The sequence below is a fragment of the Balaenoptera borealis genome (genome assembly GCF_965194805.1).
Source record: "Balaenoptera borealis genome assembly, chromosome: 9".
Classification (NCBI taxonomy): domain Eukaryota; kingdom Metazoa; phylum Chordata; class Mammalia; order Artiodactyla; family Balaenopteridae; genus Balaenoptera; species Balaenoptera borealis.
Window position 1 is genome coordinate 1,474,069 of NC_138873.1, and position 21,748 is coordinate 1,495,816.

The 21,748-nt window shown below is 53.3% G+C and overlaps 1 protein-coding gene across 5 annotated transcripts in view; it reads right to left on the reverse strand.

Annotated features, from left to right (window-relative positions):
* SMOC2 (SPARC related modular calcium binding 2) overlaps nt 1-21,400 on the reverse strand; it is a 156,348-nt gene extending 134,948 nt beyond the window's left edge. For all 5 annotated transcript variants that reach the window (XM_082406325.1, XM_082406324.1, XM_082406323.1 and 2 more), the window contains exon 1: nt 21,056-21,400. In XM_082406325.1, coding sequence (XP_082262451.1) covers nt 21,056-21,139 — 84 coding nt within the window. In that variant the 5' untranslated portion in view covers nt 21,140-21,400. The remainder of the gene's footprint in view (nt 1-21,055) is intronic.
* Nucleotides 21,401-21,748: the final 348 nt, after the last annotated feature.

Below are 21,748 nucleotides of genomic sequence, written 5' to 3' on the forward strand. Positions count from 1 at the left end.
CATACATCTAGAAGACTTTCTACGGAACTAAGATAAGTTGGTGATTCTCAAACTTTGGTGTCCTTAAGGGTCATTGGAGATTCTGCTTCAAAAAGAGCCTGTCTCTACCCTGCAGATCTTCACTCAGGGGACCAAGAGTGGATGCAAATCCACATTTCTATCTGGCACAGTAGGTGGTCCTGATGGACGTCAGCCTTGACTCGCACTATGAGAGATTCTGCACTAAATCACACACACGGTCACTTAGAAAGGCCAATTTTGAGAAAATGAATATATTTAAAATTCCGTATGTATTTCCTATGAACAGATCAAGCTCAGAGAAAATTATTGTTTCTAATTTAGTCCTCCATCCCAAAGACAAGGAAAAAAGACATAAGCACCATTTCATTGAATGAACTGGAAATTTCCATTCAATTTTCTTGAAGAGATGAGAAAGCATTTCTAATGAGACTGCAAATTGGGAATCTTGGCAACATTCATATGTGGTAAACGGTCTTTGTCTTTGAAATGTCATCTGCAGTGACCAGCTAAGCCAGTAGGGACCAAATGCTCTGCTTATTTTTACCACAAAGGCATGCGATTTGGCTTTTGGTACCAGTCTGAACTTGCATGATGCTCTGAATTGCTAGTTTATTGATTTCAGGACACCATTTACAAACAGAAAGGTTTAGAAAATTGCTTCTGTATTCAAATCCTGACCCTTAGAATCCTAATGCTCCTCTAGGCTCAACCAACCAACTCTTCATGTTTATATAAACTAGTGACCCGGGATCTGTTTACAAAACATGCTCAATTACCCCTCGCAAAACCCGCCTGCTGTCAGTTTTGCCAAATGTGCCTCACTGGGGAATGCACCGCTCTGGGATTTCTGAGAGAATAAGGCAGGGAGTAAGCAGAGACAAACCCTGGAAGACACAGCTCTTATCCTGGGATAAGATCCTTCTAGCAGTCGGGCTGCAGAAGAGCCAGCCCACAGTTAGGGAAAGGAAGCCTGGCCTCTGGGAGGCCTGGGGGCTGCCCTGTCCCTGCTCTGGCCCTGGGGCAGCCGAAGCCCGAGCCCAGGGAAGAGCAGGCCCACCAGGGAAGGGCAGCCAGACCCGCCTTATGCAATTAGCACAAAATGCTAACTTCTAAGACTTGATTGTTACAGCTATCTATGACTACGGTTTCCTTCTGAGACACAGGAAAGCAGAATCATCAATAAAACCGCTTGACTTGTTAAAATATGAATATAGCACTTGGGAAACATCTAGCCTGTGACGCAGAAATGAGTTTTGCGGTTAGAAAACTTCATTATCAGCATCAACACTCACAGTGATTTTAGCGGTGTCCCTCTCTGTAGGACCTCGGCTCCCAGAATCACGGCAGGACCCTCAGGGCCCTGACCTCACACGTTCCGTATCTGCTCTCAGCCCCTGGGACGTGAAAGCCCTAGAGCTTCTCATTTATCTGCCTGGAGACAAACACGGGTCAGTATTCCAGGCATTTTGTTTCCAGCTCCTTATTTTGTTCCGTGCTGTTGATACTGATTCACGGAGTGTCTTAGTTAAGCCAGGGAATGTCAAAGGCTGCAAACCTACCAGCTTCCTGGAGTGGTTTTCAGGAATAATTACTAATGAAATGCATCCATTAAACCAAAAAAAACATAATTAGTGGTGCTTCCTCAGAAACATAGACAAGTTTACAACTTTTTGCTGTAGTTTCATTACATACACAGTAAGTCCTTTCACATAACAGGCGTCACGTTGAATTTAAGAAAAGTCTAAATAAGAATAATTCCATGCTCAGCAGATCAAAAGGAAAAGCATCCTTGGTGCACAGGCAAGGTCCGAATAAACTAAGGAGGGGCGCATCTGAAAGTAAAACACAACTGTTCACAACAAGGCGTGCTGGGCCCAGTTCAGCTGCCATGAGACGCACGCGGACGAGACGTCAGTTCTATTCGGTTTGCAGCTTTGGCTCAGGACGCAAGGCTGCAGCCGCAGGGGATTGTGGGAGCCTCACCCACCCAGGGGTGAACAGGGCACGTGCGCCCGCATCCAGGGGTGAAGAGTACATCCTCGGGACAAAGGCCGGAGCACACACAGGGCGTGTGCACAGGACCCGAAAAACATGCTTTCTCCTCCAGACTTTGGTTCCCTGACTCTGAATGAGAAAAGTGGCCTCCTGGTCCACAGATCCAGCAGGTGGTGACCCAGCCATGGTCACGTCCACCCTTCCCTCCAACGCGGCCCAGAGGTCCTTTCAGCCCCTCCCCTCCAACACCACAGGCCCCGAATTCAGCCCAGGCCTCTGGCTTCGGGGGGCACCCCATTTTCCCAAGGTCCCCAACTTCATCTCATTTCATATCAGGCTTCACAAAACGCGTCCTTTGAACAAAGAACATCGAGGTGAGAAACGAGTGCGGTTTTTAAAGCTCACAAAGCCACGAGGTCACCGGTCCACCAGCAGCCGAGTGACCCTCTGCCCCAGGGGGCACTGACCACAAACCCTCTTTCAGCTGACGGCCCAGCAGCATCTGAACCTTGACAACTGGAGCACATCTCTCCACGCGGAGCCCAGCACATCTGGGGGGACTCAGAAGTGTCCAAAAGTTAAGAGCAAGCTGGCCTTCGGTCTGGAACCAAAAGAATTTCTTAAAAAAGACTCCAGAAAGTGAGAGCTGCTGGATTTATGCCTGCTTCTTCCTGAGTAAAAAGTATATAAACCCATGGGGAAAGTCATTTTTATCAAAAAAAGAAAAGAATGAGTGTGTTGAAGCTTTGGCAAATAGCTTACTTTTTTGCACAATAACTGAAGCGGCAAGACACTGGGAAGCTGGTCGGTTCCCTTCCCGTGATGGGGGGCGATTAGTACTGATGCGTGCAGTGATGCGGAGGGCATCTTCCAGAAATAAGCAGCCCACCCTTTGGGCCGGGCTTTCCTGTGGGCTGTGGAGCCCTCGCCCTCCTCAGAACACTGGTCCCTCAACCCGTCTACGCAGACCACGGCACCCTTGGGGTCCTGGTGACCCGACCGCAGGACGGCAGCTAGTCCTTCTTGGGATTAGCCTGAAGGGACTCCAGGCTTCTGGAGAGCTTATCTGGAATTTCGCTCTCTGGTACTTTTATGCTCTTCATTCTTTTCCCAAACGATTTTCTTTAACACAAAGTTATCCCAGAGATACCTTTTCTATGATGGTAGAATAAAGTTGACTGGTACGGTCCTGAGGGAAGTCTGGAAACCTGCAAAATATGACTACTTAACAAGTTCAATAATCAATGCGTAACAGTCTGTTACACATTGGATACAGGATATCTGCAGGCCCGTCTACTTGTGGCTGGTGGGTACATCATGCCACTGGTATCTGACACTTGGGTTTCTGAGCCTTACATGGAATGGGTAGGTTAGAAAGCAACGGGAATGGAAGAGTCACAGAACTGATTATGTCTGAGCCAGTCACGTGCTAATCATCCCCAAGTGTTGGTTTCCTTCTTGCAGAACCTGTCTATTGCTCCACAGTGACAATACTACAGCCAGATGGCCCTGGACAGCAGCCCTGTGGGTGGATTTTGGACATATGACAGTTAATTGTCTAGGAAGGAATTACTGCAGGGCCAGCTTCCAGAGCTGTTATCAACGTGGAAGCAGATTTTAAATACCAGGGATAAACTGACGCCCAGCAGAACCCAATCCCAGCTCTGTTTCGCCGGCCCCACCACGGGAAGTCTCCTTCCCCACCCTCATGCCACCCCCTCGGGTGATGCCATCTGAGCACACGCCATGGAGCCCCACCTGGCCCTATGCCGTGTCCTGAGGTCGTCTGAGAAGTGTTAGGAAAGACAAAACTTTTCAGTTTGGTGCTTTCCCGGAGTGCAGGATATTATCCAGAAGGACATTAATCTTCTTCATCCGTGTCCAGACACCTCACTTCATTTCATCAGATTTACCTCCTTCTGGGGCCACATTCCTTCCCAAGCCCTCACGTTCCTTCATGTTCTGATAGCAAATGCCTTCCACCGTCCACATGCATCAAATGGAAAAAATCAAGCTACCGGATTTTAGCAACCTCTCAAACCACTCGAAATCATGGCTCTTCCCTTTAGATCACTAGGGAACACTCTTCCTGTGTGCTAGAATGCCGAACGGTCAACAGACCGCCACCTCAACTACTGACCCTGTTTCATTCTGCCGAGAACGGCAAGCGCCCTCAGCTTTGACGTCTTCACAACGAACGTTTCCACGCGCTAAAATGAGATCATCCTTATGGCAAACGCAGGGGGAGAAAAGGGGCACATTATTTAATATTATGCAGATCATTTCCCCCTGCATTTTGATATTTTCTGTTTTCTGGTTTGGGTCAGTGGAGTATTTTAAGGGCAGAGAACCTGAGGCCTGGGTAGACAGGGAGGGCGGTGGTGACCCCTGAGGACACAAGGACTCAGAAGCACATGTCCCTGGGGGCCCACGTCTGCCTTCTGCAGGAATGGGACTCAAAGAGCGCCCTCAAATGAACACGGGGACCTTTGTGCCTGACGGCTTTTTAGTATTACAGGTAACCTACAACGACGTCGTTTGAATCTGGCTACTGCAGGCGTATCAGTTTCTCCTACTTCCCCATCACCCACCTGGCCCTTCTCCAAGGGTACTTCCTGCTCTTGGTCCCTCACAGTGTCAGGACACCACAGCCTGAGTGGACAAGACAACCGGGGAGCCCCTGAGCTCAGGTCATGGCCCACACTGGCGCCTCCTCCGCCGAGCTTTTCCTCCCATGTCCTCTGAGCCCACCGTCCACTCCTCCTCCCTACCGTCCCTGGTGGGCACTGGAGTCGGTCGTCAGAGCCCCAGTGGGAGCCTCATGCGTGTCCAGCACCATGTCTGGACGGGGCAGACGAGGCCTGGGCCACGAGGGACCTGCTGGGAGGGAGGACAGGGCCCACTGTCCTAGCGGAGAGCTTGAGGAGGCCCAAACCTTCAAACCAAGGCCGCCTGGGCAGGGCCTGGGACAGAGGGAGCCGCACCTCGCAGAGGAAGGACCGTTCAATCCGCAGACACCAGTGCGTTCATGACTCATAGCAAAGCCAAGCTTCCCCGAGGACAACCTATCACAGGTCGGTCAGCACGAACTTCATTACACTTCAGGGCACTGGATCCCTACGTTACCCAAGAAGCAGGCTACCCTGATGGGCTCTGGGGACCCGTGTCACTCAGGCAACAGAGAAGTGCCTACAGTGAAGGGGGGAGATCAGAGGATTAGTGGGTGTGGGCAGGGCACAGCTCAGGCCTCTTGGTCAACTGCACAAAACCTGCCATAGGATCGTCTGTAAGGGAAGCCGTGCCGAGGGGAGAGAAAGCAGGGTGGGTGGTGGCCAGTGGGACGACCTTGCTGAGAAACCAATGTGTCACCTCAACGCCCATCACGTCCTGGACCTGGAACAGCACAGCTTCAAGTACCAGCACCTGGAAAACAGCAGGACGGCCTGAGTATCCTATACACATGCGGAGGGTCAATGTCATGGGAGGGGGCGTGTTTCCAACACCTCTTGCCTAGCTTCCCATTGGGCGTGTCTATTATTTGCTAATTCACCCAATTTAACGATGAGAACCGTAGGTCTCCATGTAAAGATGGATTCTGTGGAATTAAAGGAGCATGGCACCTACTGCATTAAAGGTGCTACTACAGCAAAGATTTTAGTGAACATCCAAAATGCTTTCAATTGCACTGAAACTCAACATCAGGTTCTTACTAAATATCGAAAGAAAGCATTAGACACGGAGCACAACAGCCAAATGAAAAGCCACCAGATTAAACCTTACTTTGCTTCCAGTGAAGGGGAGACACCTGAAAGTTATCCTGTATACCTTGTTTTTAGGTCTTCTCTAAAAAGTGCCTAAGATCTTACAAGAAATTCTTTGAAATTCACAGTGGGCTCAACACCATCGGGAATGCAGTTAGGTTTTCCTTATCCTTTCAACCACACACCGCGTAAGGCATCTTGGGGACACGTGCAGGACTCGTAGAGTTGGAACCAGGGTCCAAGGGGCTCCTCCAGCCCCTCCTCACGTCCTCCAGGGCACAGGTCACTACTTTGTCACGTAACCAACGTTTCAGCCGAAGAAAAGCCACAATGACATTCACAATATTTTGCATCTTTTAGCTTTAAACAGTAGTGTCGTTGTCTATTACCACGTTGCCACCATAATCAGTTGTTTATAATAATGAATGTAAGACACGAGGAAGATTTAGATGCTGAAATCATTTTTGTTAAAATCTGGCATTAAATTTCACTTTAAACGTGCAGCCAGCAGAGGCGGGTGTCAGAAACCGGGTGAAGCAGAGTCCAAACACCTGGGCTGTACACCTGGCCGCCCACAGCCGTCGGGGGCTCAGGGTTCTCCTTATAAAATGAAGGGGCTGATGAACAGATCCCCAAAAGCTCCCTCTAATTCCCCAGTCTCCTGAGAAGGAGATCCCATCATTCCTTCCTAAGAAACTGCTTGGGGGGGCTGGAGTTCAGGGCTTATTCCATTTGAGGAGTCCTAGGGTTTTTCACTGTACGCGTCTCAAGCAGGCATCGCATGGGTGTAGCCTTGTAAGTTTGACGCAAGTTAAGTGCACCTGAGAAAATCTTCTGTGCTATCAGTAAATCAGAGTGAATTTTATCTTATTTGCAATTAATTAAAAGGTATCTTCAAAGGGTCTCTGAAGAGTTTAAAATCTCAGTGAGAGAAACATGGATCAATCAAGACAATAAAAGCCAAACACCTGCTATTTGAAAGCTACGTGTGACTCAGACACCAGGAAACGAAAGGACAGGGAAGAACATCCTGGGAAAGCCCCACCCTGACTCGGGGCTGCTCCTGCCAGGACACCCCCTAGGCAAACACCCCGACCCAGGGCCCAGCCACAGGTCCACGGCGCCCACGGCCCTCCCTGGGGTCGCCCGACATGTGACTAATTCCCAGAACTTATCTTCCAAGGATCCCTTTGGGGAACGTTCCCTGCAGACGCCGCAGCAAGCTTCCCACCCATGACCCAGAGTCCTCGTCCGAGGACCCAGCGGAATCAGCCACAAACACTCTGGCCGTGGCCGGCCAGGCTCAAGCCTCTGGCCTGAGTGCCTCACTCACACAGAACCTGAGCCGAGAGCACCTGCCTACGTGAGCCCTCGTGCCGGGAGCTAACCCGGCCCAGGCGGCACTTCACTTAATCATCCGTGTCCCAAGTTCCTCATCTGCAAAATGGGAAGAACTGAGCGCCCACCGCATGGGGACCGGAGGGGGCAGGAGTCAGCATGGGGGGGCGGGGGGGGGGGTCACTGCGAACGAGGCCCTGGACGCAGGAAACGTCGCCTCCACCCTGATCTCTACACTACCAACCACAGCAGCAGGAGCCCTTCACAAGCTCCCTAAGTTAAACCGCTGCATCGTGCGGATCTCCAAGCTGCACCCAACAAATTAGCTCTTAGTTATAAGAGGAGAAGGGCAGTAATAATACACATAGCTGAAGACCCCCTAGCTTTCTGTTCCTCCACGTGGAGTTGGTCTGTAGACCAACCACAGGGTCAGGAAGGCCTCCTGGAGAAAGAGCTGGTGTTTGTGGAGAGCGAGGGGCAGAAGCGAGCAAAGACCCACAAAACGCAGGCTAACTGTAGGCGTCGGGCGAGGCTGCAGCAGAAGGGATGGCACGTGGCACCTCCAGGCCGAGAAGAGCCAGGCGGGGGGAGGGCTCCTGGGGGGGCTGGTCCAGCCCGGGGCCTTGCTTCCCTCCCGGGAGCCGGACTCTCCGCCAGAGCCCCGGGGGGGACAAGGTGACCAGGGCAGCCTGGGTCACCCACGTGGTGACAGAAGAAGACAGTCCGCCTCCTGCAGCACAGGAGGCTGAGCCCGTGGCTCACCCAACCCTCCAGGATCCGCAAATCCAGGAATCACAACCAGAGCGGTGGCCCCAGAGCCCCAGAGCCCCAGGATGGGTGGGCACCGTGAGACCAGCGCCCCCCGGGGAGGCCGGCTGAGTCCCGCCATGACCACTAGTCACCTCCGAGGACCAGAGACGGGGCCGCAGCGAGCCGTCCTCCTGCACCAGAGCCGCCACGCCCTTGCCTTTGGGACACACCTGCAGGATTTCATCATCACAAGGTCCCTCCAGTGTTTTCCAAACAAGTCCTAGAGGCCCGAGTTGTCCTAAATCCCACATCCGAGTGTGTCTCATGACAGGACCTACAGTGTCCATCAGAGAAGGACAGCAAACCCGAGGCCAGGGAGCCAGGAACAGCTACAATGAGAGACGAAACAGATCAGGGATGCTCCCCTTAGACTAAAGGGAAGAGAAGGAGAGAGCTTCTGGAAAAGCAAAGCTTCTGGAAAAGCCAGCACCTTCCCTCCGCCGGGCCTACTGTCCAGACGGAGTCCCAGCAAGACCCCGAGGGGATTCGGGCTCCGGGAGCAGAGGCCAGACTGCCATCCCACCCCCGTCCCGCAGGGCTCTCCGAGGCGGCTGGGAGACGTGTCCTCGGCCCCCGCAGTGCTGTGAGAGGATGATTTCAACCACATACGTGACACTATAATCCAGCATCCTGCGCCTCTACGAACGGTGTCTCCGGGTCACTTTACAATTCAGAGGCAAACACAGGGAACGAGTCACTGTCATTTAGCGAGTCCCACAGGAGGGCCACTGTCACGGCCTGTCAGTCCCCAGCCCTCCAGGCTCACCCAGGACGCGGCTTCCCTGAAAGACAGGCCGTGGAGGCGGCGGCCACGCAGTGGCTGCGTTTGCTCTGAGGTTTTGGTTCCTGGGATTCAGTTAACCCGAAGCCTCGCACGCTGTGGTTCAAAGTGTTTAAGCATCTACCCCACTCGACACCTCACGGGAGAGCCCAGGTTACGACAGCTCGCAAGCGGGGCTGAATGACAGGGGGGATCTCAGGAGACCGAGGCGGTCCAGGAGGGGCACCGCCCTTCCGAATTTCGTACCGTTTGCCCAGATGAAAACATTCCAGCACGACGTGGAAAAACAGCCACATTACATTCACGTGTGTCATCGTGCCCCTGGTCGGGTCTTCTTACAATTCCTGTTGCCTTAGTCTCACTTTTATTTCCCTGAGCGCACATCTCGCAGGCAGAACTATGAAGACGATGCTCGTTAACTCGACTTCGTGGTGACCTCCCTGCCTGGTCCCCACGTGGGCTGTTAAAGCCCCCTCTGCTTCTCACCAGCCCCTCCCCAGGGCCCAGCCGTGCCCGCCACTCTCAGGGGACGGACCTAATCTCCGCTCTTCTCCCAGGAAGCCTCACCCTGCCTCTGGTCAACTGCACCTGTCGCCCCAGATTCCAAGGCACCGTCCTGAAAAGGTGGTGAGGCTTCTCTCCCATCTCACCTTGATCTGGCACCAGGCTGCCTGGCTTTGCTGCCAATTCAAACGAGGCCAACCCGACGGCGGTCAGCACAAGGCAGGACGTCAGGGGGAGGAAGCACGGCCACCGCCCTCGGTGCCTCCGCTTGGAGGGACGCCCCTCGGACCTTCCGGTGCCGACAGGTGCCCAGCACTGCTGTTCCTTCTGGGGGAGACTGCCGCCTGGCACAAGGTTCGCCGTGTACCTCTTTCACCTTTTAAGGAAAACTCATATACCAGCCCCAAGTCAGCTGCCCCGTTCCCGTCCGGGGTGTGGGTGGAGGAGAGAACATGGCCTTGCAGTAAAGACGAGTCAGCGGAACAGCTGGAAAGGCCGAGGGCCTCCTCGCCCAGCATCACACCTGCACCACCAGCCTGCCCCCCGCCCAGCATCAGGGCCGCTCCAGGAGCCCGCCTGCACCTCTGCTCTGACACCCTGCAAGGCTCCTCTTGGCTGCCCAGCCCTCCTGCTCGGGGCCCTTCACGCTCCCCTCACCCCCTGCAGCCTTCCAGGGCCCCGAATGAGGCCCCCACCTGTCTGACGGGTGGTCCTCTGCACGGGATGCTCCCAGCCCCCTCCCACCCCCCTGGCTGCCTCCCAGACCCTCAGGGCTCAGCTGAGAGCCACATTTCCGACAGTGACATCTGGACACTGGCCCCAACCCTTGTCCACTGCTGTGTCTGCTGGACAAAAGGACGTGTGACGCTGGGCAGTGACCTGTTTGCCAGCGACGGGCACCCAGCTGAGAGGTCAGGTCCATCGCTCCTCCGAGCACGTCCAGACACAGCCCGAGTGCCGTATGATTTTACTTACACATTTCACAGCGCTCTTGTTTACCTTTTCTCCATCAAAGCCCCTCCATTCCCCAGGATGTGCATTAATGGAATCCCAAAAGCAAACTGATGGAGCGCTGGGCTGAAGGATGTGGCAGTTACCTGCACCCGACCTCAGGCACAGCTGGGCGCCCCGCCGGCAGACCTCCAACCCCGTCCCCTGCTCTACCTTGGGAATTCCGACACAGTGAGGGATGCTGCGTCCTAAGAGCTTGGATCTCACTGCTGCAAAGGTACAGAGGGCTGTTTTGAGTGCTCAGTGAAACCAGAAAACCCAGAAAGTAGTATTAAAGAAGAAAAAGTGAAAAAAAACACCATTTGTAATTTTTTTTAAAAAGTTAGAATTTGGCTTTGAGTCAAGTTCTGGGTTAATTTACATATTTTCTCAGACCTTTCACTTCACTGAGCCCCAGTCCTCGGGCCTCTCTGTCCTCCCTGCCCTGACCGGAGACCCGAGCTCCCTGGTGTGGGCAGGAGGCGGCCTGGCAGGGTCACGGCGCGGACGAAGGGCGAGGCCGGCTGGGAGTGACCACGTGCACACGGGGCAAGACTGCAGAAAGCCCGAGGGCTGGAGAGAGACAGAGACAGAGAGAGAGACACACAGAGAAGGAGGGACAGAGAGATTAACGAACTCTCTACCATTCTTGGCCAATGAAATTCTTGTACCCTTTTTTGTTAAATTAGGGGGTTGAATAAGAAGAGCACCAGGGCTGACGTGGCAACAGCCCCCAGGAAGAAAGGCCTGAGGGGGCCCCTCCCCAGGCCTAAGCCCACAGCCCACTTCCTGACCTTAGCACTCGGGGGACACTGCGCGTGCACCCACACGGAGGATTCCACACTCAGGGACAGGACAGAGCATCCGGGGTGTGTCCATGCCACCGTGCTGCCATCTGGGGGCAGAGGGGCAACGCCGGGCGTCCAGGCCCCCCGGAGCCCCAGGAAGCCTCTGGGACCCAGCATCACCTGCCGGCTCCCCGAGTCCCCCTCATAGACACGGGGACCACGGCGAGGCCGGGCTGAGCCTGGAAATAAGCACCAGGTTCTGAAGAGGTCACAGCAGCCAAGGGACCTCAGGACATGGGCGTGGCCCCTCTGCCCAACCTTTAGACATCAGTCTGCGGGACGACCTGCAGCCACCGCTGCAGGCAGTGAGGCTGGCCTTCCTCTGTCATGTAAAAAAAAGAACAAGGGAAGAAAACGGCAGCCAAAAGGAGGCAAGGGGAAGGGAACCTTGGTGAGAATTTGAATGGGGCCAATTAGGACTTTTTAAACCGCCTTCAGATCTTTGGATGCAAAGAAATGTAAATGATTTCTGGCCAAAGGTCAGTAAGAAGGTGTCTGAGGGAAGCAGGGCCGGGCCGCACCTCCCCGGAGCCTTCCCCCAACAAAGCGAGTCTGCAGATTTTATTGGAAAAAGGCTCGGCTGGAAGAGAGGCTTTGAAAGCCTGAGCACAGACTGTTGATTTTCAGCAGTTAATGTTCTTTCGGGTTAAAATCCATCATAAAATGGACATGTTTGAGAACGTCCATCCCCGAAGAACGCTGAAGTACAATATTAATTTAGCCTACAAGTAAGGGAAGCCACTGCTTTAAATAAAATCCGTTCACTAAGTGACCAGATCTTGCAGCAGAAAGGGAAGTGCATCTGCCGGCAGCCGGGCCCAGCAGACAGCCCACTGGGGCATCTCTCCTGGCTTCATTTATTAAAGCCAAGATCCTGCCCCGGGTACACAGCACTCTTACCTGGTATCTGAGTAATCGCCCTGAATTTAACCTGCATATCCCAGACTTCCAAAGAAAGTTGCTAGAAACCTCAAATAAAAACGTCCCTTAGTTGTTAATTCTCTAATTTAGTGTCCCTGCATCATGAGTCAAACCTCTAAAACTGGAAAGTTGAACGTGGCGCCTGAACCCAGGCTAAGCGGCGACCCGAGTCGTCAAGTGGCAGAAGCTTTGCGGGCGGTGGAGCCCGAGCCCACCCGCGGACCCCTGCCCGCCCGCCCCGGCGGAGCAGGCTGCTCTCGGGCGCCCCCGTGTGGCCGGCGAGGGAACGGCAGGAAGAGGCGCTTCCCCCCGGAGCCGCACCTGCGTCCCAAGCCCGCTGTAAACGGCGGAGAGATGCCAAGGGCACAGAGAAAGGGATTCGTGACTCCACCTGGATTATATCTCCGAGTGAAAAGAAAGATCTCGCTTTGGCAACTCCCTCCAAAAGATAAACCTCTTAAGAATGAAGACCTGATGAGCACGAGCCCATCATGTGTGGATCCTGCAAAGCTGCAGCTTAGCCGACGTGTACGTTCAGGTCAGAGCTCTTACTCACTTTCCTTACCCTGAGGGGTTTGCAAAAATTTAAAACACACGCACCCACCAAAGGAACAGGGCGGCTTGGCAGGGCTGTTACCAGCACCGGAAACCGGCTCTACTTTACGAGAGGAAAGTGCAGGCTGTAAAGACCGTTTACTGCGTTACACTGAAGTTTCGGTCCGCGTGCGGGATGTTCCCACGCCGGTGCTGGGAGAGCAAGTCCGTGTGCCCAGGAGACGGCAGCCCTGTGCGGTGGAGACCAGCGCTGCCTGAGTACTCGCAGCGGGTCCAACACCTTCCTTCACAAAGTGCCAATACCGGGACAGAGTAAGAGTCACAGGAGGCGTACTTGGGAGTCCAAGTTACTGTTTGATGATTTTTAAGTCACTGATTCTTTCGGGGGAGGGGGGGGCGGGGGCACATACCCAAATCCCCTGGGGATATTTCCTGGTGCAGGGAATCAGTGCAGCAGAGAGAGAAAAGGCCCTGGGTCTCATCTCCTGGGAGTGAGTCCCAGCCCATCCCTCAATGTCCCCAGGCCAACCCATTTACAGGAAGGTGGAGAAGCGCTTAGCAGATTTATATGAGCCTGAGGGGCTAGTTCCGACCTGGTAATGGGGTCAGGATGCAAATCTAGTTTTAACAGGAATAACGTATACACCACTTAAGGGTTCAAAAAATTCAAATACACAGTGCCGGGGGCGGGGGGGTGGGGGTGGAACTGGCTTAACAGAACCTCAAATTCAGAAAGTGATTTGGGCAAGTGGGCCAACCACACCCCAGTGTCATCAAGCAAGGCCATGCTCCCCTGTTGAGATCTTGTGTCTGGTCCTGAGGGCTCGTCAAAGGGTGTGGACCAACCAGAGCTCAGAACGGAGCTTGGTTCAGAAAGCAGAGGGGGAACCCGCGGGGATGCCTTAGAAGGGAGGGTGGGAAGTGGGAGCAGGTGAACGTGGGGTCACTGATGTTCGTAACGCACCTCACTTTCAGAGTCCCTCCAACACGGGAAGACAGAACCGGGCCTGGGAGGAAAGGGTCCGGACGGGAAGATACAGAAGAGTCACGGAGGGCATCTGGGCTTCAGAGACCTAGTGATCTCCCTTAAATACCTAAACACGTGGCTCAAGGAAAGCAGATGCTGTGAACTTCTGATTCATCACTGGACGACAATTTTAAAGATTATATGATTCTCAGCCTGCATTAAAAGCAAGGTCCTCCAGCGCACCCAGGTCCAAGGAGAACCCTCCTGATGACAGATTTTATTCCATAGTCAACGGCATTAGTGCAGGGCACCAGAATTTCGCATTATCTCTCTTTTTAATGTTTAAAACTTTCCACGTATCTGTTTACCAAAGACAAAGGTCTCCCTCGCCTACACTTTCCTTGGCGAGGGCCCTGATGTCACGGTCAGTTTGGTGCCACGGGACAAAGGGACCTTCCTCTCCTCCTCCTCTGACACAAGCACGTGCAACGCAAGAGCCACAGTGGCCTGGCCGACAGCTCCTGCCCCTCTAGCACAGACGGGCCTGGCCCTGAGAGCAGAGCCCTGGCCACTGGTGGACGTGTCAGGGAGTGGGCCCCGTCTGGCTGCCCCTGACTCGGCCACTTCCCTGTGAAGAAGGTGACAGTCTCTTAAAACAGGGGCAGTGAACACTTAAGTGGCTGATCTCTGAGAAGGAGTGAGGGAAACCTTCACATGTATCTCCTGCTGTATAAAGCTGATGTCGCGTCACAGGAAGGGCACCGGGCGCCCAGAACCCTGACCCCAAACCTGGCCATGAAATTCCCAAATGCCACTCACTCGGCCGTCTTAAGCCTGCAGCCACCACAAAACCGCAGGACAGTCACTTGTCTTCCAAAGGTCAAGTTTTTAAATTTTTTTTTTTAATTCTTGATGACACAGACCCAAGTCCTCTGCGGAATGAATTAATAGACAACTGAAAACAGACAGTGCGCTAAATTCTGCTAGATCCCTTCATTCAGATCTCTTGAATTGTTTTTAAAATGATAAGCATAAACGGAATTATTTTATTTTTATTTTGTACCCTCTGCTCCATACTTAAGAGTGTTTATCAATGGCATGACTGTATCTTATGACGTCTCTTTATGTGCATCTGTTGTGTAATGTAGGGAAGGACCCCACAGTGACGTCCGAAACTGAGGAAGTGACCCAGAGTGGCTCTGTGATGTTTCTTTGCATTTGTCTGTTTTTCTCAACGTTATAAGAAAAATTATCGTAGCGCAAGGAAAGTGCAGTTATGTGGATGGAGTTCACGTGAAGAGAAATGAACCTGTGCCTGAGTTAGCCACGTGAGTAACCAGAAACGGTTACCCAGATACAAGGAGGAAAAGGCAAGTCTACGCTAGGTTCTCCTGAGGATGAAGATGGGCCCCAAAAGCGGTTAGATATGAGCAAAGAAAGGGAGAAAAGAGCAATTACCTGTAAAAACCTCAACACTAGGGTTCAGTCGTGAGTAACGCACCAGAGCGACAACACCTGACACGCTCAGAGTTGCCGTGAGATTGGTCAGCCACGCCAGAGGTAACCATGGTAACCACCAATCTCACCGTCCTCAACTGAAAAGGTGCCCTAACAAATTAAAATCATCAGTCTTCCCACTGGGCAATGTACTTTTCATCATTCCTCAGAGTAATAAAAAAACATTTCTTATGCACTTTTCATTGAAACGGAGAAATGTAGCTCCCTGGCAGGGGTAAGGGGTCCACTGCCCAACAGTCAGCCCTCACGTCTGGATCAGACAAGAGCCAGTGCCACCTTCTTCCCAGGCCCCGAGGCCCCACCTCACGAGCCACCGTGGCCTGGGCTAGGGAAGGGTCTGTCTTTTTCAGTCCGCTAGGGGCTGGTATGGGATAGACCTGACCAGGGCAGGCAAAGCCACGGGAAATGAGACAGATTTTCTTAATCCCAAGAAGGAAATCTCGTGTCTGCCGTGCTGTCATCTCGTAGGTAGGCTGGACCCATTTGCTCCTGGAGCCTTGATTATACTGAACAGAGTCAAAGATAAATACACAAAACAACCCACCTTGGGCAAGGTCAACCTATAGATTAGAGCATTTTGGGGCTCACAAAGTGATGAACTTGTTCTTTCAGCAGTGACTAAAACCCAACAGATGTGAGAACATCCCAAATGAAATGGGCCTAATAGATTCTGCCACGCATCCTAAAGTGTTCTGGACCAGGGATCAAACACACCACAGACGACTGTGTGCATCTAAACTCGTCATGCTTTCTGCGACTTCATTATTATTGGAAGACTCTTTGCCAGCAACCTCAAATGGTAAGAGTTGGCTTACCCCCGACAAAAACATTTTAAAAGTCTGCCATCGGCGTGGGCTGGCTGATGGACAGGGCCGGTAACATGATGCTGGGGGTAAAGTGACCGCAGTGGCCTACCCACTGCCACGAGCCAGCCCCAGGACAGAGCGCGGCAAAGGGGCCTACGGATGCTTTTAGGGGAAAGAGTATGACGGGAAGAAACTAGAGAACCTCTTATGGATCTCAGCTAGTGCTAAAATAGAAATAGTAGCATTAATGGTCATAGGAGAAGCAAAGGGGGTTAACTGTAATTTGGGCAGAGGCATAAAAGATAAAGAAAAAAGATGACCAGGGAAAAGAAGAAAGTAAAAAGGGGGAAGATATGTGTTGAAGGAAGAAAAAGTTCACTTACTGTACTGACATTTCACCTTCACTTAACTGCCAGTTTAATTGGTTAATATCCCACATTATGCCATACGTAATAAAAATCTGAATATAATTATAGTGCTACTAGACGTTCTGAGAGGGCCTCCATGTTGAAAATTCTGATTAAATCTGGACAGCTAGTACAAGTTTCCAGTTATAATTTCTTGTTTTTCAATCATGACAATATAAATGTGAGTTACCATTTTACTGGGTTCTATTTATTTGTGTCTTATTACACATCTTTGCTCTTTGATTTTCAGCCTGGGACTACAAAACCACCTAAGAATGCCTATGATTATCACTTTTAGAATAATTTCTTCTTAGCCCATATGAAACTAGGATTTCATTTTCTGAAACCTTTCCTCTCTGGGGCTTCAGTTAAATATTCAATATATTAAGTGTTATTTAAGCTCTAGAGATGTACAAATATTAATAGGGACACCTTGTGCCATGACCAACACCATCAACTGGGGAAACATAAAGGTGACAGTTCTAGTTTCCTATAAATGAACTCAGAAAATTATTTCTTAATTTTTCTTCTCCAATTCCAAAATCTACCTGGAAGTTCATCACTCTATGACTTGTATGTGTGGAATAGTGTACCTTTTAAAATTCAAAAATACGAAACGTTACCCTTGCCCTCTACGCCAGTGTTCCACTGCCAATCTTAATAACAGCCTCATTCTAAATTCCTAGACTCTCAGGAAGGCTTATTTTGATATAGAATTACTTAGAAATCTGCTCTGTTCTGAACCATTGCAACCTGTGTTGGTTAGATCAATGCCCATTTACTGCACAATCTTGTTATAGCCTGAAGTTGCTTATAGTTTTATTTATGGTCTTGATTTCAAGTCAAAATTAAAGTTACTCCTCCAGATGTTTGGGTTTTTAGTCGCCATGTAAATGGGCTTCTAGGTTGGAAAATTTTGATGATGTTTAGTTTCCTTTTCCTTAACCACCTCCGTGGTCCGTCTTCTGCTGATGAATGAAACGCAGCCTTCCCAGAGCAGCAAATGTACTCAGAGCATTTGCAGTGGGAGAAGAAAGAAACCATAATCATTCCCGGAGAGCCTGGGCAGTGAGTGAGAACCGCATCAGCAGGACGGTCCACAGTCGCCCTGGAGCTGGAGGGGTTCGCTAACATCCCAGCATCATTAACATTCGACCCTCTTGTGCCAGTAATGACACACTGTCACACGGCTATGTGAGCAAATCCTGCCTTCCCAACTCCTTCCTTCTCTTTCAAAGCAAACAAATACGCACAGGGGTGGAAAACAGCCACTTCAACTCTGTCGGTACACGTCTCCCCGACCGACAAGTCCTTTGCCCTCACCGTGTGCTGGAGGCCAGCCAGGCTGGGAGGGAAGGGGCAGGGTCGAGCTGGACCATTCTCAGAGGAGACCCGGCTAACAGTGCAGGGAAGCCCTCCGCCCTGCCTAGGGACGAAAAACAGCCTCGGGTTGGATTTCTAAGCATCTGGATCACGGCAGTGTCCGGGGCTCCAACAGGGCCTCTGGAATACGGATACGGCAGAGCCTTGCTGGTTAGGCTGCTGGGAGATCCACGAGAAAACACACACAAGGTGCCCTTGGAGCAAAGAAAGCTCAGGTAGTGGACACGAACCGGGGAAGCATCCTCACGGGTGGCCAGAAGCCACGTGAGAAGGGAGGCCATTGGCCTCTGCGTTCTAAGTGTGGGCAGAATTCCCCTCAGGCAGCTCTAAAGTCAATCCACTTGCTCCCCCCAGACACTCTGGGGAAGGGGTCACGGGGCATGTTGCGCCTCACACCCCGGAAGGAAACACCCAGGTCCGGGTTTACTGGCTGTCTGTCAAAATCCGTATAACTGCACCGATGACAGAGTATGAACTGTGATCATCTCTGAGGAATATAATGATGTGTAACCAGACGACTTATACTGGAAGTTATTCCCTAGTCTCAGCCATGAGCACAAATTTTTTAAAAAGTCAACCATTCTCATGAAAAATGGACATGATCTGGCCTTAGAAGAAGAAGGAAGAAATAGAGGGGGACCCAAGATTCGGGAAGGGTCAATACACTTCACAACACCATCTGCTGATTGGAAACAACACGGGACTCGTGGATGACCAGGCGATTATGCAAACCCTCAGAAAGTCCTAGGAAAACACACAGAGGTGCCATTTCTGAAGAATAACTTAGGTGGGAAAAACAAAGATAATTATCAAGCAAAGCAGATTCTCTTAGTCTTAAACAGCAAGTAGCAGAGGTGATCAAACCCACCGACACATTCTGGCAACACTGTCCCCCAAACCAAGACCGTTCACTATGGGGAGAGGAAGACAAAGGCGTCATCCAGGGAAGCCAGCAACAAGCTCCTAACCCCCAGAGGCGGTGCATCTTCCTGTCTCTACGTGAGAAGAAAAGGTGGGACAGAAGGGGGCAGACAGGCGAGTTTTCTCACTTGCCCGTCCACGCCGACACCATCCACCTCTGTAAAGCTCACACTCACCCAGGGAAAAGCCCAATGCTCTACACACACATCCCTGACAGACAGAACCACCGTGAGGCCAGTGTCCCCACACCTAAATGACACAGCCACCTGTGAAAACCATGGCATCGGGACCAACGCCACGGCTGCCATCAGAAACAAGGTGAATTACAGAACAGACACATGCCGGGTACGTATACTAAAAGCCTTATCTTTAATCCCAGCAGCGTGCTAAAGAGAGGGGATTGCTTTATCCCCACTTTACAGATAAGAACACTGAAAATTAAGAAAGCTGAGTAACTTGCCTAGGGTCACACATCCAGAAGACGCCTAGTGATCACTCCCAGGCTCCCAGGGACGGGCGCTGTCTCTCTGATTTATTAAAGATCAGATGTAAATCTTGCAGAGAGAAAGCCATTGCTCTGGAAACAAGAGACCCCCAAATACTGGGAAACGATCTGAAAAGAGATGAGCACCAGAGAAAAACCCAGCACCTCCGACATTCCCTCACGGCCCATCAGCAAAACTTCTTGATGCCTTAGATGGGAGGGGGGAGAGTTTGCCAAAATATGTTGTGGCTTTAAGCTTTTCTCCTGGGCGCAAAAGCAGCACAGCGCTTTATTTGCAAAAGCAGTTTTAAGGCAAAAAGTTTCCTCGGGAAGTACAGTCAAAGGGGGCCACATGGGTACCATTTCCGCACAAGAATCCCACCTGTAGCTGGCATCACTGCCACCGGGAACTCCTGAGAGCAGCCTTGGGAAGGCAAAGGACGAGGGGCTTAAAGTAAACGCTTAACTAAGAAGAGTGGAGGGGAGAAAAAAGAAGAAAACTTGTAGAGATTTCAGTTATTCCCATAACTAACGCCCTATTCTGCTTTTCCAACCCAGGAGGTTCCCTGAGGGGAGCAGCCAGATGACGTGTACTCTGGGCACTTTCAGAAAATCTGTGGCCACCATACATAACCTGCTGCTTCAGCTCTGGAAGAAACGTGGGGTCTCATTTTGAGACTTGGTCTCAGTTTCTCTGCGGCCTTGGATGCGCTATGGCGGGGGAGGGCGTCTAAGCGCCTATGTGTGTCTAGATGGATAGACACAGGGATACACAGAGCAAGTCTTGTTCCACCGCCCCTCTGCGGAGATAAAGGCTCTACAGGGAAAGCTGAGCGTGTGAAAACCTCCTTCAAGCTCCAGTTAACAGTTTCTAATCTACAAGTCATTTGTGAGACACAAGGCAGGGACCTCAGAAGAATTTTAGGTATGAACCGTGAACTCACTAACTCCCTCCTGGTACTGCTCGAAAGGAAAAAAAAAAAAAAAAAAAGAGGCTCCGGGGACTGCTTGAGCTTTGCTGAAAAGCAGAACCCGACTACGGCCCATCTCACCCGTCGGTATTTTCGATACAATAAACGCCTTCAGGACGAGTCCCCGGCCACTTAAAAGCATCTCCCCACCAGAGGTGTTCTCTCTCCCTTTGTGTTTTCTCAAGCACTTGTTCAAAAACACATTTAAGTGGAATGTTTTCATTTCTGCAGATTGCATTAATTATGGGTTTGCAAACACTGCAAGCCCACGAGGTCTGCCCGAGCCGGGGGCTGGGACACCCGGGACCGGTCGGCGGCCGGCGGCTTGGCTCGGCCTCTGCGCGGAGCTCCACGCTTGGCACTGCGCGCCGGGCGGCCGGGCCCCGCCGAAAAGTCGCAGCTAAGAAAGCAAAAGCCGCCGCGGTCGGTGCGGTGACCCTGGCGCTCGGTACACCCGGCGCGGGGGCCCCGGGGCCGGGGAGCGCAGGACGCGGAGCCCCCGGGGGCCCCCAATTTCTGCCTGCTTAGAGGAAGGAAAACAATTTCACTTGTCGTGTCATCTGCTTCCTCCAAGTGCACGTAGGGAGGGTCTCCGGCAGGGTCAGGCAAAGCTTGCGGGGCCCACGAGCAGGGCCCCCTCGCCAGGCAAGCGCCACGCGGTCCGCGCGGCCGCGCGCCGAGAGCCGAGCCCGGGACACACCGGGCCGGGTGGGCGCCGAGGCCCCGCCGGGGCCGCCCTCGGACAGTCCGCCGGGCGGCGCCCTCGTCCCCAGACCTCGTTTCCGCGCGCGGCCCTGCGCACCCCCCGTGGCTGGGCCGGCACGGGACCCCCAAAAGCACCCCCGGCCCGTCCGCCCGTGCCGGGGGGACCCCAGCAGCCCCGCGCGCGCACGCCGCCGACCCGCCCAGGCCCCACCTGCTCCGGCCGCGCGGGCGGAAGGAGGCGCCACCTCCCCGAGGGTCACCTGCTCCCCGCGCCTGGGCGCTTTGGCCGGAGGGGACCGTGGGGACCCCGCCGGACCCGGGCAGGAGGCGGCACGGCGCCACCGCCAGGTCCCCGGGGCCGGGACTCACCGTGAGCGCCGAGAACTTCTGCGCGGGCGCCGGCGGGAGCAGCCCCGCGAGCAGCGGCAGCCAGCAGAGCCGGGGGAGCAGCATGGTGACCGGGCGCGGGGCCGGCGGGGCTCTCGGCCCCCGAGGGCGAGGGCGGCGCTCGGAGCTGCGGCCGCGCCCTGCGCGCTGGCACGGCGGCCGGGGAGCCGGCGGAGGGGCTGCTCGGGGTCCTCTTCCCCAGCGCTCCGGGCGGCCCGGACTCAACCAGCTGCCCTCCCGGCACCCGGCGGTCCTCCGCGTCCTCTGCGGCTTCCCTGGCTCCTGTCAAATAACTCCCGAGCTTCCCGGATCCTCCTCCCGCCCGCCTGCCCGCCCTCCGCCCTCCGCCCTCCCTCCCCCCAGCCCCACCTCCCGCGCCCGCCGCCGCGCCCCGCTCGCTGGGCTCGGACGCCCGCTCTGCCGAGGGGCCGCCCCGGCGCGGGCCTGCGGGAGCAGGAGATGGAGAGGGGGCCACCAGGGCTGTGCTGTATCCCGTGGGTGCTGCGTGTGCCTGCCTCCTTCCCTGCACGCGCGCACACGCGTGCACACACACGCACACGCGTGCACACACGCACGCAAATGCACACACGCGGACACGCACACGCGTGCCCACGCCAACGCGCGCGCACCCTGGGAGAGCTCCCGGCACGACCACAAAATGCGCATCGCCCTCCT